At 45.8% G+C, this 16,441-nt stretch overlaps 1 protein-coding gene across 8 annotated transcripts in view; it reads left to right on the top strand.

Moving 5' to 3' along the window:
- PHACTR1 (phosphatase and actin regulator 1) overlaps positions 1 to 16,441 on the top strand; it is a 515,711-nt gene that overhangs the window by 416,448 nt on the left and 82,822 nt on the right. For all 8 annotated transcript variants that reach the window (XR_016036000.1, XM_088831029.1, XM_088831027.1 and 5 more), the window contains one exon: positions 1,483 to 1,563. Coding sequence is in view for 7 of the 8 variants with exons in the window: in XM_088831029.1 (XP_088687155.1) it covers positions 1,483 to 1,563 (81 nt within the window). In the remaining variant the exon portion in view is untranslated. The remainder of the gene's footprint in view (positions 1 to 1,482; positions 1,564 to 16,441) is intronic.

Below are 16,441 nucleotides of genomic sequence, written 5' to 3'. Positions count from 1 at the left end.
TTCCTGCCCTCACTTCTGGGGGCTATAGGTTTATATACCTCCGTCTTCTTCTTAATGTGTTCTCAGTAAGCTGTCTGCCAGGGCTAACGTTTATTTTTCCTACTGAATTCATTGTAATCTAAGGGAGGGCGTTAGAATATATTTTTAAAATAATAAGTTTCAAAATGGATAATCAGGGATTTTCAGTCCTGATATGCTTGGGAATAACACAGAGAGCTTTTTATTATCATACGGTTGTTAGGCCCCAGGCTGGACCTGTTAAATGGCAGCAAGGGGGGCATCAGTGTCTTTCCAGACTGGCAGAGTGACTTGGTGAAGATCGGACAGCTAGTGGGTAACAGAGTTCAATCACAATTCTTGTTTCCTTGCTTTCTTTCTAGTTCTTACTCATATTGTTTTTGCATTAAATTCTGTTGAGACTTGTGTGTGTGTAATTAATCTGTATCTAAATTTATCTGCATAAAATTGTTTTCATATTTTATAACTGATGTTTCCCGCCCCGGATGACTGTGTAGCCAAAGCATGCAAAGAATCTCAAGCTGACCAAGGGACCACAACCACTTCTCGCCACCTCCTCTGAGTGTTTCCTGGATGTCAGTGCTGGAATAGCTTTGTTTCCTCTACAGGCTCCACCAATTCCCCCGTCCTGCCTGGAGCCACGGGCCTGCCCTGTGTGCCGCCTCTCCCTTCCCCACTTGCGAGCTCTGTTCCCACTTGACTTGCCCTCCATCACACCACTGATCTGAGGAAATGTTTCCTCTTCCCTCCCCCAGCCCCCACCTGCCTGGGTGGTTAGCTCGGGTGAGTGGCTGGGTCCTCGTCGAGGGGCGTTTGGGAACTGAACCATCCCTTCGTTCCTCGCTGGGAGCCGAGGGAGGTGGGTGGGTGGCCCACAGAGGTCTTCCTCCGCCCCCTCAGTCTCTCCTTGGGAAGCTGGGTACGGGGGAGCTTTAGAAGAGAGGTATTCATGCCACTTTTTAATAGTTGAGAAGCGACTAAATCCTCAATAAGACAATAAGACATGATCTGTATGAGCTAGGTATCTAAAAGAGGAATCCCTTTTGAGGAATCGCTTTCTGAGGAAAGGTCACACTCTAGAAGATGCTATGTGATGCAGAAGTTAACCAAGGATGAAGTTAGCATTTCTGGCTTCGAATCCTAGATTCTCTTCTCAGTGTGATTCTGATAGGTGGTTGAGCTGCCCTATGGCACAGTTTCCTCAACCATATATCACAATTAAATAAAGTGAAGTGAAAACGCCTGCATCATAGGTAATTTGATTGTCTTGAAGATGAAATGAAATAAGCAGATTAAGATGTTGATCATAGTAGCTATTCACTGGTATCGTTAGCTTACATTAGTCAAGTATGATTTACAGAAGCTTTCCCATACGTTATATTTTAGCACATCTTAAAATACGCATTTTTTAAAAAATCATCTTTGGTACCAACTCACACCTGCTTCTCTGTGTTTTGCTTGCAGCCCTGGAAAGGAAAATATCCATGAGGCAAAGCAGAGAGGAGCTGATAAAAAGAGGCGTCTTGAAGGAAATCTATGATAAAGGTAAGGGGACCCCTCCAGGCTCCACGGGCCAGAAAGAAGCCGTGCTTGGAATCTGTGCTTGGGTTTCTCAGAGTAGGATTTCGTTCTCTGCATTGCTTTGTCAGAGTTTGAACCTGTAAAACTCCAGACACTTCTGGAGAGATCAGAGAATGGAGCTGATAGCGCTGAAGTGATTGGTGTTGTCGCGAAAGTGAACCCTCCCTTTTTCTCAGCTTTGGAATCAAACCACAGGATGCTAAGAAAAGTGATGGGGCCCCAGGAATGGTGTCAGTACTGGGAGTGAGCCTATCGGTGTCTGAACACACACAGCTGGGGTGAATTTAATTGCTTCCGTTCTTTCAGGCACTAGGGATTCCCAAGAAAAATGTTAAAAATCCACAAGCATCTGGAATATCCCGAACAGCTTTTTTTGGGCAGTCTATCTCCCAGCAGTAGGAGAATCAAAGTGGAGAAAATGACAAAATATAAATGTACACATAAGAGATTTCAAATGATAATACTTACAATGATTACAAATGCTCTGTGAATGTGTCCACAAGTGTTCGCCAGCGATTTATCACGTGTCTTCTGCTGGTTGAACTATTGCCTTTAAATAAAAAGGTACACAGTGGTTTACACAGTGTATTAACTAGTCATCACCGGCCCCCTGCCAACACTCCTCCTTCCTCTCCATACTTCCCCTCATCAGTCACCATTTACTTAAAACTTTACAAGAAAATGTTGTTTAGTCTCTGCTGTGCTTAGTCGCTCCGTCACGTCCAACTCTTTGTGACCCCATGGACTGACGCCCATCAGGTCCCTCTGTGGGATTTCCTAGGCAAGAATACTAGAGTAGGTTGCTGTTTCCTTCTCCTGGGTATCCTCCTGACCCAGGAATCAAACCTGCATCGGCAAGTAGATTCTTTACCTCTGAGCCACCAGGAAAGGAGAAATGACAAACTGTTACTCCAGCTTTGTCACAGTTGTCAATACTCTGGTCTTACTGTTTGCCACCAGTGTTGTTTGTTGGGCCAGATTATTAAATCACACACTCTCCTTTAAAGATCCACCCTAATCATCAAAGTGACCTTGTAATTCTGACAGTTCGCCACATTTTCGTAGGTCTTCTGTGTGCTGAGTTTGTGCCCTGACACCAGAAGGCAGGTGTGTTTCTAACCTGGGCGCTTGTCTCCGATTCTACTGTCCCCAGTGAGTTGGTCCTTATTCGTCCGGTACGACTCACCTCATTCGCCTCTGACATGGAGCATCCTGATGGCACTTTTAAAGTATTTTTAGAATACTTTGCCACTCTGAAATGCTGCAAGTCGTAAGGGCCTTGTGTGTAATAATAAGATCTCCTAGGCAACAATTAGAATGAAAAATCTGTGTCAATTTAGAGTGTTCTAAAACTAATGAAATAAAACCCAGTTATTTTTAACACATTTTAAAGTTCAATCTTTATTTTTAGCCAAATCTTAAGGGTTTTAAAAAATGAATCCAAATTAGTAAAGTTTATTGAATAAAACTAAGTTGTCATGTATCATGAATATATTGGAAAGGCCTCTGGAATACTTTTGGTCAGGCAAACCAGGAGTTCAGGTGTATCCTATCAGCAATCAGACCCACAGCCCCAAACATACACATGGTCTTCCCATATATACTTCACTAAATACACAAAAAAGTCTGCACTACCAGTCACTGGTAAGGTGTGAAGCTGTATTATTTCAAGTTTCCTTGATTAGTTGGTGCCTCAGATGGTAAAGAATCTGCCTACAGTGCAGAAGACCCAGGTTCAATCCCTGGGTCGGGAAGATCCCCTGGCATAGGATGTGGCAACCCACTCTAGTATATTTGTCTGGATAATTCCATGGACAGAGGAGCCCAACAGGCTACCGTCCATAGGGTAGTAAAGAGTTGGACTTGACTGAATGACTAATTCATTAATTATCATAGCCTTCTGGCACCTCCTGGGTGAGCAGTGCTAGCCTTCTGCTTCTGAGCAAGCCACGCCAAGAGACAGTTTCTTTGGCTGATTAGGCTCTCCAGAGAAAAAGAATCCATAACTTTGTCACTTTTATCCGGTGTCTTACTTTCTGTTGTTGTTCAGTCACTCAGTCATGTCCGACTCTTTGCCACCCCATGGACTGCAGCACTCCAGACTTCCCTGTCCTTCACTATCTCCAGGAGTTTGCTCAAACTCATGTCCATTGAGTCAGTGATGCCATCCAGCCATCTCATCCTCTGTTGCCCTCTTGTTTTGCCCTCAGTCTTTCCCAGCATCAGGGTGTTTTCCAGTGAGTTGGCTCTTTACATCAGGTGGCCAAAGTATTGGAGCTTCAGCATCAGTCTTTGCAGTGAATATTCAGGGTTGATTTCCTTTAAGACTGACTGGTTTGATGTCCTTGCAGTTCAAGGGACTCTCAAGAGTCTTCTCCAGCACCACAATTGGAAAGCATCAATTCTTCAGCGCACAGCCTTCTTTAAGGTCCCCCAATCCCACCCTTTTGTTGGTCTTAACTTTCCTCCTTTCATCTTAAACTCCTTTCTCCACATTCCCTCCCCAGTGAAGGTGGGAAGCGTCTGACTACAGGTGTGGTATTCCACAGTCAGCACCCCAGGGCTATTACTGTCAGCACTAAAGCCTGTTCAGTCCAGTTCAGTGATCCCTCCCCTTCCCTCCGTTCTTCCTGCAACCTTTATGTCTCTCACTGGAAAACATCAGGAATCCTCTGAAGGAGAGAATACATTATTTATTATAGTCTTTATAATTTCCATCATGCTTAATAACTGCTGCTGCTGCTGCTAAGGCGCTTCAGTCGTGTCCGACTCTGTGCAACCCCATAGATGGCAGCCCACCAGGCTCCCCCGTCCCTGGGATTCTCCAGGCAAGAACACTGGAGTGGGTTGCCATTTCCTTCTCCAGTGCGTGAAAGTGAAAAGTGAAAGTGAAGCCGCTCAGTTGTGTCCAACTCTTAGCGACCCCATGGACTGTAGCCCACCAGGCTCCTCCATCCATGGGATTTTCCAGGCAAGAGCACTGGAGTGGGGTGCCATTGCCTTCTCCAGCTCAATAACTGAGTTAGGGTAAATATTGCCTGAATAACTTCCTGACTTAATTAAGGAAGCCGTAGACCATTAGAGAAGGCCCTGATGCTGGAAAAGATGGAGGAGAAGGGGACAACAGAGGATGAGACGGTTGGATGGCATCACTGACTCAATGGACATGAGTTTGGGTAAACTCCGGGAGTTGGTGATGGACAAGGAGGCCTGGCGTGCTGCAGTCCATGGGGTCACAAACAGCTGGACACAACTGAGCATCTGAATGGAACTGAGACTGTTAGAGCAAAAGGCCCACTTTATAGAGGAAGAAATGGGGGGTGCATTGAGTTGGGGGCTGCCAGCCCACACTGGGAGCTGCCCCAGAATTAGGAGCTGGGTCCTGCTTGAGGTCATCTCATGGCACGCGTCCAGTCACTGGCTGTGGAGAAAAGGACCGGTCTGGCCCCCGCCTGTCCCCACAACTTCCGGTTTTCTTTTTGTCTTTGCGCTTATCAGTGTCCGCTTTTTTCCATTTGGTGGTTGACTGGCCTTCCTCACAGGCACGTAAACTCCAGGAGAACACGGACCTCACAGGCTTGCTGCCAGACCCCACCGAGCCTCAGATAGAGAAGCTTGAGACAGGCTTCCTCACCAGAATACTTACTGTTTGGATGATGGGAAGGGGAGAAGTAAAATTGCAAAGTAAATTGTATTTGCTGTAGATTTTTCTGATAAAAGTGTTTTTTCCTTTTTTTTTTGTCACTGTAGAAATTAATCATATGACCTTGTATTCTGTTTCATCAGCTGTTAGGAATGTACATCCTGAAATCATTGCTTGGATTCAGCTCTAGTTCCAATTGTCAAGAGCTGTGCAACTTTAGTCAACTTGCTGAACATCTCTGGCACTTGCGTTTCTGTATTTGAAAGTGTGGATGATAATATAATGTGGGTGACATAAGATCACACATCTGCATTAGATTGCCAAAGCTGCCATAGCAAACTACCAGAGGCTGGGTGGCCTACACAACAGAAATGCGCTTCCCTGTGGTTTTGGAGGCTGGAAGTCCAGGACCCAGGTGCCAGCAGGGTTGGTTTCTGGTGTGGCCGCCTGTAGCTTGCAGAGGGCTGCCGGCTCCCTGTGACCTCACGTGGCGGTCTTTCTCCTGTGCGTGCACATTCCTGGTGTCTCTTCCTCTTTTCACGAGAAAACCAGTCCTGTGGGACCAAGGCCCACCCTTCAGACCTCATTTAACCTCATTACTTCCTTAAAAGCCTCATCTCCAAATACAGTCCCACTGAGGGGTTTGGGCTTCACGTGTAAATATGGACCGTCGGCGGGGGACGGACGCGATTCCGTCTGTAACAACGTGCAGAGTGCGCTAGTGGCTGTCATTCCATAAATCCTTGAGAAATTGTTAACAAACCTCTATTGGTGATAATCTCATCGTCGTCATCCTTTGTATTTTTTGAAACCCTTGACATGCCTCTTCCTAGCTCAGACCCGCTTCAGTGTTACGAGGGGACATCGTTGTCCCCTTTCAGGTTCAGGAATCTTCAGCCCCCTGACGACTGTCTTACCACGTGGGTAGCCGAGAACCCAGTCCCTCGATGTCTGATTTCATCGCCTTCTCGTCCTTCCCCTCTCATCCTCTTAGCCCCTGAATACGTCGTTTTCTTGTCATCATTCTTCCGTTTCCCATAGCAACACTCAGCGGCTGTGTCTGAGAGCCGAGGGGGTAGGACAGACAAATTGTGATTGCCACAACCTGAGTGAACAGCACGGGGCCAAGGGCCTCGCATCCTTTCCAAGTTGTTCATTTCAGAGATAAATTTCATAGATTTTCAGCCGTCCTTCCTTGTCGCCTGGCTGGTCAGTCCTCATTTTGCACCGTCTCCCGTGTTAGCACCTGAGTCTGGTCATCTGGCAGCAAAACGCTGTCCACCAGAGAGATCCAGTCCCCAACAGCTGCCCAGTGGTTTGCAGTGACTGTGTCAGCCTGTCGGCCAGGGCCGGCCTGGGTTCACGCTGCAGTTACACTGTTTTGTTTATGATATTGCTAATGCGGAAACTGTTTAGTAGATGAGCTTTTCTCTTCCAACTCTGTTACTGATTTTGCTTAATAACACCTTACTTGTTTATAGAAAGTGTAAAGATAAACTGTAGGGATGTGAGAAGCGCACCTGTTTGGGCAGAGGGAACTCAGAATTAGTGAAGTTTTGTTGTGGCTTCCCTGGTGGCTCAGACGGTTAAGAATCCCACCTGCCCTGCAGGAGACCCAGGTCGATCCCTGGGTCAGGAAGATCTCCTGAAAACGGAATAGCAATCCAGTCCAGTATTCTTGCCTGGATAATTCCATGGATAGAGGAGCCTGGCAGGCTACAGTCCATGGGGTCACAAAGAGTTGAATATGAGCAACTAACACTTTGGATTATTCTGACAGATCTAGAAATTCCGTATCTTATTCTTGGTTGGTTTAGTCGCTAAATCGTGTCTGACTCTTGCGACCCCATGGACTGTGGCCCACCAGGTTCCTCTGTCCATAGGATTTTCCAGGCAAGAATACTGGAGTATTCTTCTTATACTGCCTATATAATACTGGAGTATATTTTTCTTAGCAGGTTAAAATCCCAAACTGGTCACTAAATATAAGTCAGGCAAAATGAGAGCTTGGATTGAAGAGCAGAGATTTTCTCAGTATCTGCAGAAACTAGCTCAGGAAGCCTTCATTTAATGGAATGCAGGTGTGATGATCAGGAGCTACTGGATGGCTCATATTTTTTATTGGTTTCCCTATCAAATCATGTAAGTATAGAGTTCAGAAGAAAGTTTAGGTAAAACTTTAAAAATCAGAAAAGTGTTTGATCTCTGGATTTAGCAAGGCCATATAAAAATGCAGCAAACTTTGAAAACTATGAAGACAATTTTAAATTGTTTAATCATGATGGAGTAGGAACATAAAATTTTAAACACTTTTTCCCCCATTTCCCACATTTCTCACAATATGGATAGAGCAGTTTTGTGAAAAGTACAATGCAGACGTTACAGTGGACCATCATCAACCTGAAGAATATAAATGTGAAACCAACTCTTGATGGAAAATGACCTGTCATTTTGTAGACAGCTTATTTTTAACTGTTCACCAATTACATAATCTCTTTTTTTGAATGAGAACGTAAGGGTTCTCCTAGAACGTTCATTCATTCAGCAAATTGTTACTGACTCCCCACTCTGGGCCAGGTGGTCAGGTGTCAAGCTATGCTGCTGCCGCTGCTAAGGCACTTCAGTCATGTCCAACTCTGTGCAACCCCATAGACAGCAGCCCACCAGGCTCCCCCATCCCTGGGATTCTCCAGGCAAGAATACTGGAGTGGGTTGCCATTTCCTTCTCCAGTATGTGAAAGTGAAAAGTGAAAGTGAAGTCGCTCAGTCGTGTCCGACTCCCAGCGACCCCACGGACTGCAGCATACCATCTCCTCCCTCCATGGGATTTTCCAGGCAAGAGTAGTGGAGTGGGGTGCCATTGCCTTCTCCGGGTGTCACGCTGTAGTGATAACCAAAAGAGTAAAACCCTCACCTTCTCAGTTTACATTCTACCAAAGGAAACAGGAAATAAATAAGCACATGATATACTGTCGAGGAGTGATGAATACTATGAAGGCAAGCAAAGCAGTAGTGTAAGGAGGCAAACTCAGGATAGGGCGCATGATTTTATATAAATGCAATCATGGAGGCCCTCCGGAGGAAGTGATATTTTACACAGAGCCCTACATGCAGTGAAACAGGAGCATTGGTCCTACTGCTACTGCTAAACAACGTGTAACCTAATTCTTGAGCTCGTAAGTTGGCTTGGTGTGTACATTGAAGCCTGTGGGCTGCATTTGCTTCTCTCTTGGTTCTCTGTAAATCCAAACACATCACCCCCTACTCAGAGAAGTTCCAAGTTTCTCCAGCAGCCTCCAAAACCCTCTGCGATCTGCCCTCCAGCCCCTAAGTTTGCTTCAGTTCCTGGGCGGTTCCTCCTCATAGCTTCCTCCTATGACGTCTCACCTGCTTTCGAGCCCCTGACATTGGCACTGCCTGCACTGTCTTCCTAGACCCCTCTTCCCCGAGACATCCGTTCACATGGTTCACAGCTCTTTTAATTCTTTGCTCAGATGCCGCCTTCTCAATGAACCTTCCTTGGAAGCTCTGGATTTTAAATCGTCACCTCCTCCCATAGGTCCAGAGTCCCCTGACCCTGCTCCCCTGTGTTCTTTCTTTCTTTCTCTCCTTTTTTCCTTCTGTCTATTATCACCTGCAGTCTATAAATTAAATATATATCGTGTTAGCCTTTTCCTCCTCGCTCTCTCCACACTGAAATGTGAGAGCTCCACCAGGCAGGACGGGATCCCTGTCTGATTTGTTTGTGGATCTTATAGGCATCCTGCTGCCCACAGTAGTGCTGGGACATAGTCGATGCTCGATATATGTTTGCTGAAAAGAACAACAAATGCCAGCCTGAGACTGTCTGCATGTATATGTGACTTGGTCTGTTCACCTGTGTTGGCAAAATCCAGAACACTGGATTTAGAGCTCTGATCCCCCTCGTTATTCACTGGAAGGACTGATGTTGAAACTGAAACTCCAATACCTGACTCCAATACCTGATGCGAAGAACTGACTCATTTGAAAAGCCCCTGATGCTGGGAAAGATGGAAGGCGGGAGGAGAAGGGGACGACAGAGGATGAGATGGTTGGATGGTATCACTGACTCGATGGACATGAGTTTGAGTAAACTCCGGGAGTTGGTGATGGATGGGGAGGCCTGGAGTACTGCAGTCCACGGGGTTGCAAAGAGTTGGATATGACTGAACTGAACTGAACTGACGATACATGAAACTTATTGCCAATTATTTAAATAGGAAACATTATCTTGGGTGTGTATTCATGTATAGAAAGAAAGTGTTAGTCGCTCAGTCATATCTGATTATCTGATTGATTGTGACCATGGGATTCTTTAGGCAAGAATACTGGTTTGGGTTACCATTCCCTCCTCCACGGATCTTCCTGACCCAGGGATCCAACTGAAGTCTCCTATGTTGCAGGCTGATTCTTTATCATCTGAGCTACCAAGGAAGCTCCTTATATTCATGTATATGGATGCCAGATACTCTACATAAAAATAGTGCCTTCTAAGTGTTATGGAGAAGAATATCCTGAAAACAGTGAACTGTTTGGCCGTTAGTAAAATAGTGCTGATTTTTCTCAGACTTAGTAAGGATCTCATGAGGTCACCTGACCTGGCCTCTATTGTTTTTCTAATGTGGTGATGAAGCAGCTGTGGCCCAGGGAGGTTACAGCCTTGGCTAAGGGCTCACAGCCAGTGAATGCAGACTCTGAAAAACTCTACTAAGACTTTCTGTCCTTCGTTTGGAATTTATGTTGTTGTTGCTGTTTAGTCACTAAGTCATGTCCAACTCTTTGCAACCCGATGGACTGTAGCCCTCCAGGCTCCTCTGTCTCTGGGATTTCCCAAGCAGGAATTCTGGAGTGGGTCACCATTTCCTTCTCTAGGAGACCTTCCCAACCCCAGAGATCAAACCTGCATCTCCTGCATTGGCAGGCAGATTCTTTACCACTGAGCCGCTTGGGAAGCACTGGGAATTTATAGGAACACACAAAAAACTTTGTAATATATTACCTATTGGTTATCAGAGGATACTAGTAAGTCCTGCTCCTAGTGGCCATTGCAGATGATCTCTACAAATAGGCATGATGCTGTATATAAAGAACTTTCAGGATAACAGTGGCAAATGTTCTGTATTTTTCAACGCTGGGTTTTGCAATGAAACCTCAGTTCTATCACAGTCCTGTCACGTGCTTTGTAATGGATGAGTGTGTTTCACTTACTCAATCAGTGAGTTTGTATCACTAATCAGGAGGGGAGGAGAGGGAAAGAAGACCCTCTCTCTCCACGAAATGACGTGCTCTTGCCCCTGTATATTACACGCATCCAGTCCCCAGACAGCAGGGAGCTGGGATATGTGGCTGTGTGCAGGGATGGAGTTGAGGCCAATACAGTTCCCTGGTCACTAGGGGACTGCTCGCTACAGTCACACCAGGACCTGGGGGAGGAGATCCATAATCCCACCAGCGCAGGAAGAAGGGAGGGTAGGGGTGGGATGGGTGTAGGGGGAGTAGTGACCGTGTGCCAGTGAGAGTCTTCCCTTTCCCCTGCATGCTGGGAATTAGCGATAACATTTCACGACAAATAATAAAGTGCATTGAGGTGTGCTTTTTTTTTTCCTTCATCGAGTTGGAGCAACATTTTGGAAGGTGTTATTTTTAGTTATCAACACAAACAGAACCTCCTTCAAACGGATGACTCTTTTATGCGGGGTCTATATTTTTCCCCCTACTCTCAGACATTCATGACAAAAAAGCCTGGTATTTAAATGAGAAGGTCGTACTCTTTTAAAAATAAAAATAACAATTCTCTCCTGTATCAGAGGAGACAAATTCGTCGACTTGAGCCTTTTAAGTCTCATTGTTTATCTGGAGTCCCAGGTGCGTAGACTTTTAAAGCCATGAAGTTTATGGGAGGTAGTGCTTTTCACAGCCTTTCCCAGGCACTGTTACTTTGTCACATTTTTAGCTGTTTCTGATGTCTCACCTAGAAATGGCATCTTCTGGAAGCTGTGATTTGGAGTAGCTGTGTGAAAATGAAAAGAGTGTTTACTTTGGCCTCAGTTACATAAAATCGTTTATGTGGAACCTAATGCAGTGGATCGCCCTAGTAGGGTAAATGGAAAGCAGATTAAATGATAAAGAATGAAGAGAAATTGTGCTCCAGATTCTCTCTCAGATATCACTGTTCTTTCGGGAAATCACTATCCCAAGTGACAAAAATTAATGAAGTGGTTTTTATTAAAGCTGTGAGCAGACGTTCCCCAGCAAGTGGATTCATCTCTTGTGTGTTTGTTGAATGAATGCTTGTTATATTGCAGGCATCATCCTGGGCGTCACGAATACCAGGAGGGGCAAGTGAGCTCCCCTGACTGATAGAACTTATAGTCCCAGAATGAGTTCAGGTGCTGGATGGTTGCGACGAGGAAAGTACAAGGTGTTTCGGGGGTGGGGTGTCTTGGACGCGTTATCCAGGCCTGGAGACGCGGGGATAGCAGCATGGAAGGAATGCTGTCGTAGAGGAAACCGGAAGGCTGATAAGGATTATCGCGGAGAAGGTGGGATGGGTTGGGGGAATGTTCTAAGTAGAGGGACCCTGACATGGGGAGACACAGGTTGGGGACAGTTCTAGAGAGGGCACATCTGTATGCTCGGGGGAGTCGGGGCAGAGCTTCCAGGCAGGAAAGTGATGTTAGCTGCTTGTTCTTTGTCGCGAGAGCAGCGAGGAGTTCGAAGGGTTTTCTGCGTGATCGGATTTGCAGCCTCATCACTGCGCCTACAGGGGACAAGGACTTGGAGGGAGACCAAGGCATGAGTCAGGGAGTCCAGGTAGCGGACTGTCGCTGGGATTTGGATGATGTGGTGGCAGGTGGGCGGGAATGGGAGAGGGGAGAGGAGAGCCTGGAGAATTGCAGGAGATGCAGTCAGGAGGGCCTGTGACTGCGTAGGTTTGGGCAGTGAAGGGGAGGGTGAAGGCGTGGCTGACACTCAGGACTCTGGCTTGGAGTCTTGGGGGACAGGGACGAAGGACAGGTGCCTGTCTCCTAAGCTGGGGACGTGAGGGAAGCAAGTGCAGAGAATGGAATATCATGATGGTTTGACCACATTGAGTGTGAGATATCCAGATGTCTAATCAGAGCGCCCACTGTACAGATTTGAAACTCAAGAGGGAGAGCTGGGTTGGAGATGGCAGGTTTGGAATTGTCCGTGGATACATGGTCATGAAGACACGTGGATTGATGGTATTTCTCAGAGAAGCTGTAGCATGAGAAAGTAAGCGCCCCTCGGTACTCCAGCACTGAATGATCTGGAAGTTAAAAAAATGATCTGGGAATAAGAAAGCACTCAAGAACTAAGAAGTGGACAGGAAATTTGGAAGTAAGCCAGAAATGTGTAGCATTATGGCTGCCAAGAAACAGTGGTTTAGCTCAGGGAGAAACATGATTCCAAAGCATCGGTTACAGACACATCACATAAGGCATGTCCTTTTGATTATTTTTATGCTATTAATTGTAGGCTCTTTAGTTCCCTGTGAAGCCAGCGTGCAGTCATCAGGGTGTAAGTTAAAATGGTTCTTCAGAACTAATGGTTCTTAAACCATGTTTCTTATGGTTTCAGAAAACAAAAAAACTTAATATAAGGAGGCTAAACTAATAAGAAAATTTAGGCCAAAGATCTTCCTTTGTTTTATCCTCTAAAGTACCCCACATGCCTTTTGAGCAATGCTTGGCATTTGTCAGTGCTCATTTAATATTTTTGCATAAATGAGTGAGTGAGTGAATCTCACATCATGAAACCCAGTGGTGGGCAGCACCGGGACTGGTTAATTCAGTAACTCAGTAACTGGCAAAAGGATGCCATCCTCAGGCTCTAACCCCTCGTGGTAACAAGGTGGCTGCTGTGGTTCCAGCATTGCATGCAGACACAGCATCCAGAGGGGAGGGACAAGCCTGTTTCCCTTCTTGGTGTCGCTTTCCAAGAGCAAGAAAACCTTGCCCCAGAGGTTCTCCAGAATTACTCTCATTTCTCACTGACCAGAATTCTTAAGAGATAACTACTTACCTTTTCCCCTAGCTTTGACAGATGTTTCCATAAGCCAGTGGGTCAGCTCCCAAGAGGAGCTACCTAGATCCACCACAGTACCAGCCTTCCAGCTGCCTGCCTTAGACCTCACCAGTGAAACCAGGGCAGGGCACGGTACCCTGGGCATGGCGGGCACCCTGCCCACTTGTGATGCTTGATCATGCTGCAGCCGCTGACCTGCACTGGCGTTTGTAATGAGACAAGTCACACTCTGGAAGGCGTCAGCTAAGAAGAAGAACGCTAATCACACTTAGAAAAGCTTTCCTGACTTCATACTTTTGCCTCGGACTCATGTAGAGGTAGGCAAATCAGTGGGGCACTGAAACCTTAAGTGAAAGTGTTAGTCGCTCAGTCGTATCTGGCTCTTTGCCGCCCCATGGACTGTAGCCCACCAGGCAATTCATGGAATTCTCCAGGCAACAGTACTTGAGTGGGCAACCGTTCCCTTCTCTAGGGGATCTTCCCGACCCAGGGATCAAACCTGGGTCTCCTGCATTGCAGGTGTATTGAAGCCTTAAGCCCCACACAAATATCTACAAACCAACCACATTCTCCTCGAAGCCCTAAGCGCTGGTCCCAGCTCCCTCGTCTTCTGTCTGTAGAAGGTACAGGGCAGCTTCTTATCTCCCTGGACTCTGCTTTCTGCTTGAGTGAAGCCCCAGGATCCTAGTTGGCTCCAGCCAGCAAAGCTATGCTTGCCTTTCATTCCTTCTAATTGTTCCGAGCCTCCAGCTTGCTTGCTTGAAGACAGTCTGTTACCAAGCAGCTGGTCCTCCTGGAGTCTCTGGGAACACCCCTGGATGCGTACTCTTCAACTCCATTCTGCCTTTGCTTGTCCTCCCAGAGGGTTGCTGGAGGATCAAGGGACATAATCCAGTTTGGGCTTTACAGCCTTTCTGCCCAGAGAAAGCGCTCGGTAAATGTCAGCAAGGGTCTCCACTAGACATGTGACCTGGACTTCTCCTCTGGTGTTCTTTGTTGCCTGTCTCCCTTTCCCGGATCCCCTTTACCTAAGTCTGGACTCTCTGCTTCCACCCAGAAGAGCTGAGATTCTATCAGGAGGCTTCAGGACTCCTCCACAGGCCACGCCCACTTCTGCAGCTGTGTCTTGCCGCTGTCTGCGTCCCACCACCCACACGTGCCCCAGAGACATCTTTCTTCCCTGTGCCCCCTCCTCCTTATCACTGCAGCTTCTTTAAAGCAAATATTATCCACTGACCTGACCATTTGTTGTAATATGGACCAGGTTAGCAATGCCATCTGAATCTCCCAGTTCCAGAAATGGGTTCATTTTTGCATATTCATTAGGCTTATTATTGTGAGTTTTAAGTCTATTTTGAGCGGGGCTGTCCAACAGAATTTTCAGCAGTAACAGGAATGTTCCATCATCTTTGCCAGCCAGCATCGCAGCCATCAGCCACGTGTGGTTATCGAGCACCTCAGATGTGGTTAGGCTGACTGGGGAACTGTGTTTTAGGTTTTATTTAGTTTTAACTAACTTAAACCATAACCATATGTTGGAGAGCAGCTCAACTAGAGAAACAGAACTGCTTAAATTTTGCAATGACAAGTCCCTATGACTTTCCTTCTCCTACTCTAACTATTAAAGATTTTTAAAAAAAATCTTGGATTCTCTATTAACTGTGGAGGGCCCACTGCACAGCGATATATGATTCTGTGAGAGTTCCACTCTTGTGTAAATAGCATAGGAGAGAAACTGTGTCATCCCATTCATTTTGTATTCAGTCTCTGCCCCAATTGCATTTTTGATATCAGAATGTCCAGGAATAGCAAGATGGTAAATCCTCTTTCTGCTGCAAACTTTGGAGTCAAGAGTCATTATCTGGAAATAGTGGTCAGAACCATCATACCTCATCAGGAAGATGATGTAAGAACCGATGGGCTCGGGATAAAGACTGCTGAGGAGGCGTAACTGTACCCAGGCAGATGAAAGAAACACCTTTGGGAGACAGACACCACGGTTTGATACGAGGAGGTGTTTGCAATGAGGAAGCCACCGAGAAGCCATGTGAGCTGTGGTTTGCTGACTGTGCGGTCCAGTTAAAGGCAGAAAATGCTGATAAATCCATCAGCTACAAGGAAGTGCAACTAAAACAAGCTACGCACTTGTTTTAGGCACTGCCCCTTTTGTAATAGAAAGTCACTGCAACTCACACACTTCAGGGTTTTCGGCAAAGTCCTCTGTACAAGACAGGAAATATTAGCATAAAAATAGGATATTAAATCCAGAACAATAGCAGCTATTTTTTTTAAAAGTAAGGTGATTCTCCAAGCAGGAAAACATGTACCATTCCATTCTGTGTTTAAAGTCATCCAATCTCAGTATCACGGAATCAAGTTACATTCTGAGATTGAAATCCATCTTGCGTAGGTTTTCAAGCTATTAGGGTCAAAAGGATTCTGTGAGTTACCGAGATGCCTGTGTCAGACGCAAAGAAACCTCATGCCTCTTGCACATTCATTCTTTCATATGAACTAGTGTGAATAACCCAAAAACTTCTGGCTTCAAATAGACATGAAAGATAAACTAGAAGAATCTCTGACATGTGGATTCCGAAAATATAGGTTTAGTGATCCTACAAAGTCCTGCGATGTCTGCTCACAATTCTGATGGCATATAGATACTTTCAGACACACGATCACACACTGACAATGACTTTTCTTCACTGGAAAAGAAAATGTACCAGACATGAGAGAGACACACACACACTGTAGGTTTAGTTTTCGTGAATAAGACTCTCGGTTTGTCTTTTTCAATGCCCGAGATTCAAAAACATTAAGTATTGTCAGTAAACCTGCAGTGTTAATAGAAATGTACTGCTTTCAATATATGTTTAAAATCCTGCCCGATGATATCTGTAGCACCGTTTAATGACCAACTCCTTGAATTCAAGCAAACTCCCAATGACCATGGAGCCATTTCCAACTTAGATTGAGAGCTTTTCATCTTTCAGTGAAATCCTTAGAGCTGCAGTTGATGGGCACATCATTTGGCTGACAATGAGAGCAGCCAGTGGCTTTGAGGACAGTGATTTAGAAGATTACTGGGATTAACAGAAGCTTTTCAAAGCTGTCTATACTGTTGTGGAA

Source organism: Moschus berezovskii, chromosome 23 (assembly GCF_049115385.1).
Source record: "Moschus berezovskii isolate FMDL1 chromosome 23, NW_MosBer_1.0, whole genome shotgun sequence".
NCBI lineage: Eukaryota > Metazoa > Chordata > Mammalia > Artiodactyla > Moschidae > Moschus > Moschus berezovskii.
Note: the sequence above shows the minus strand (reverse complement) of the source record. Positions and strands in the feature narration are given on the sequence as shown.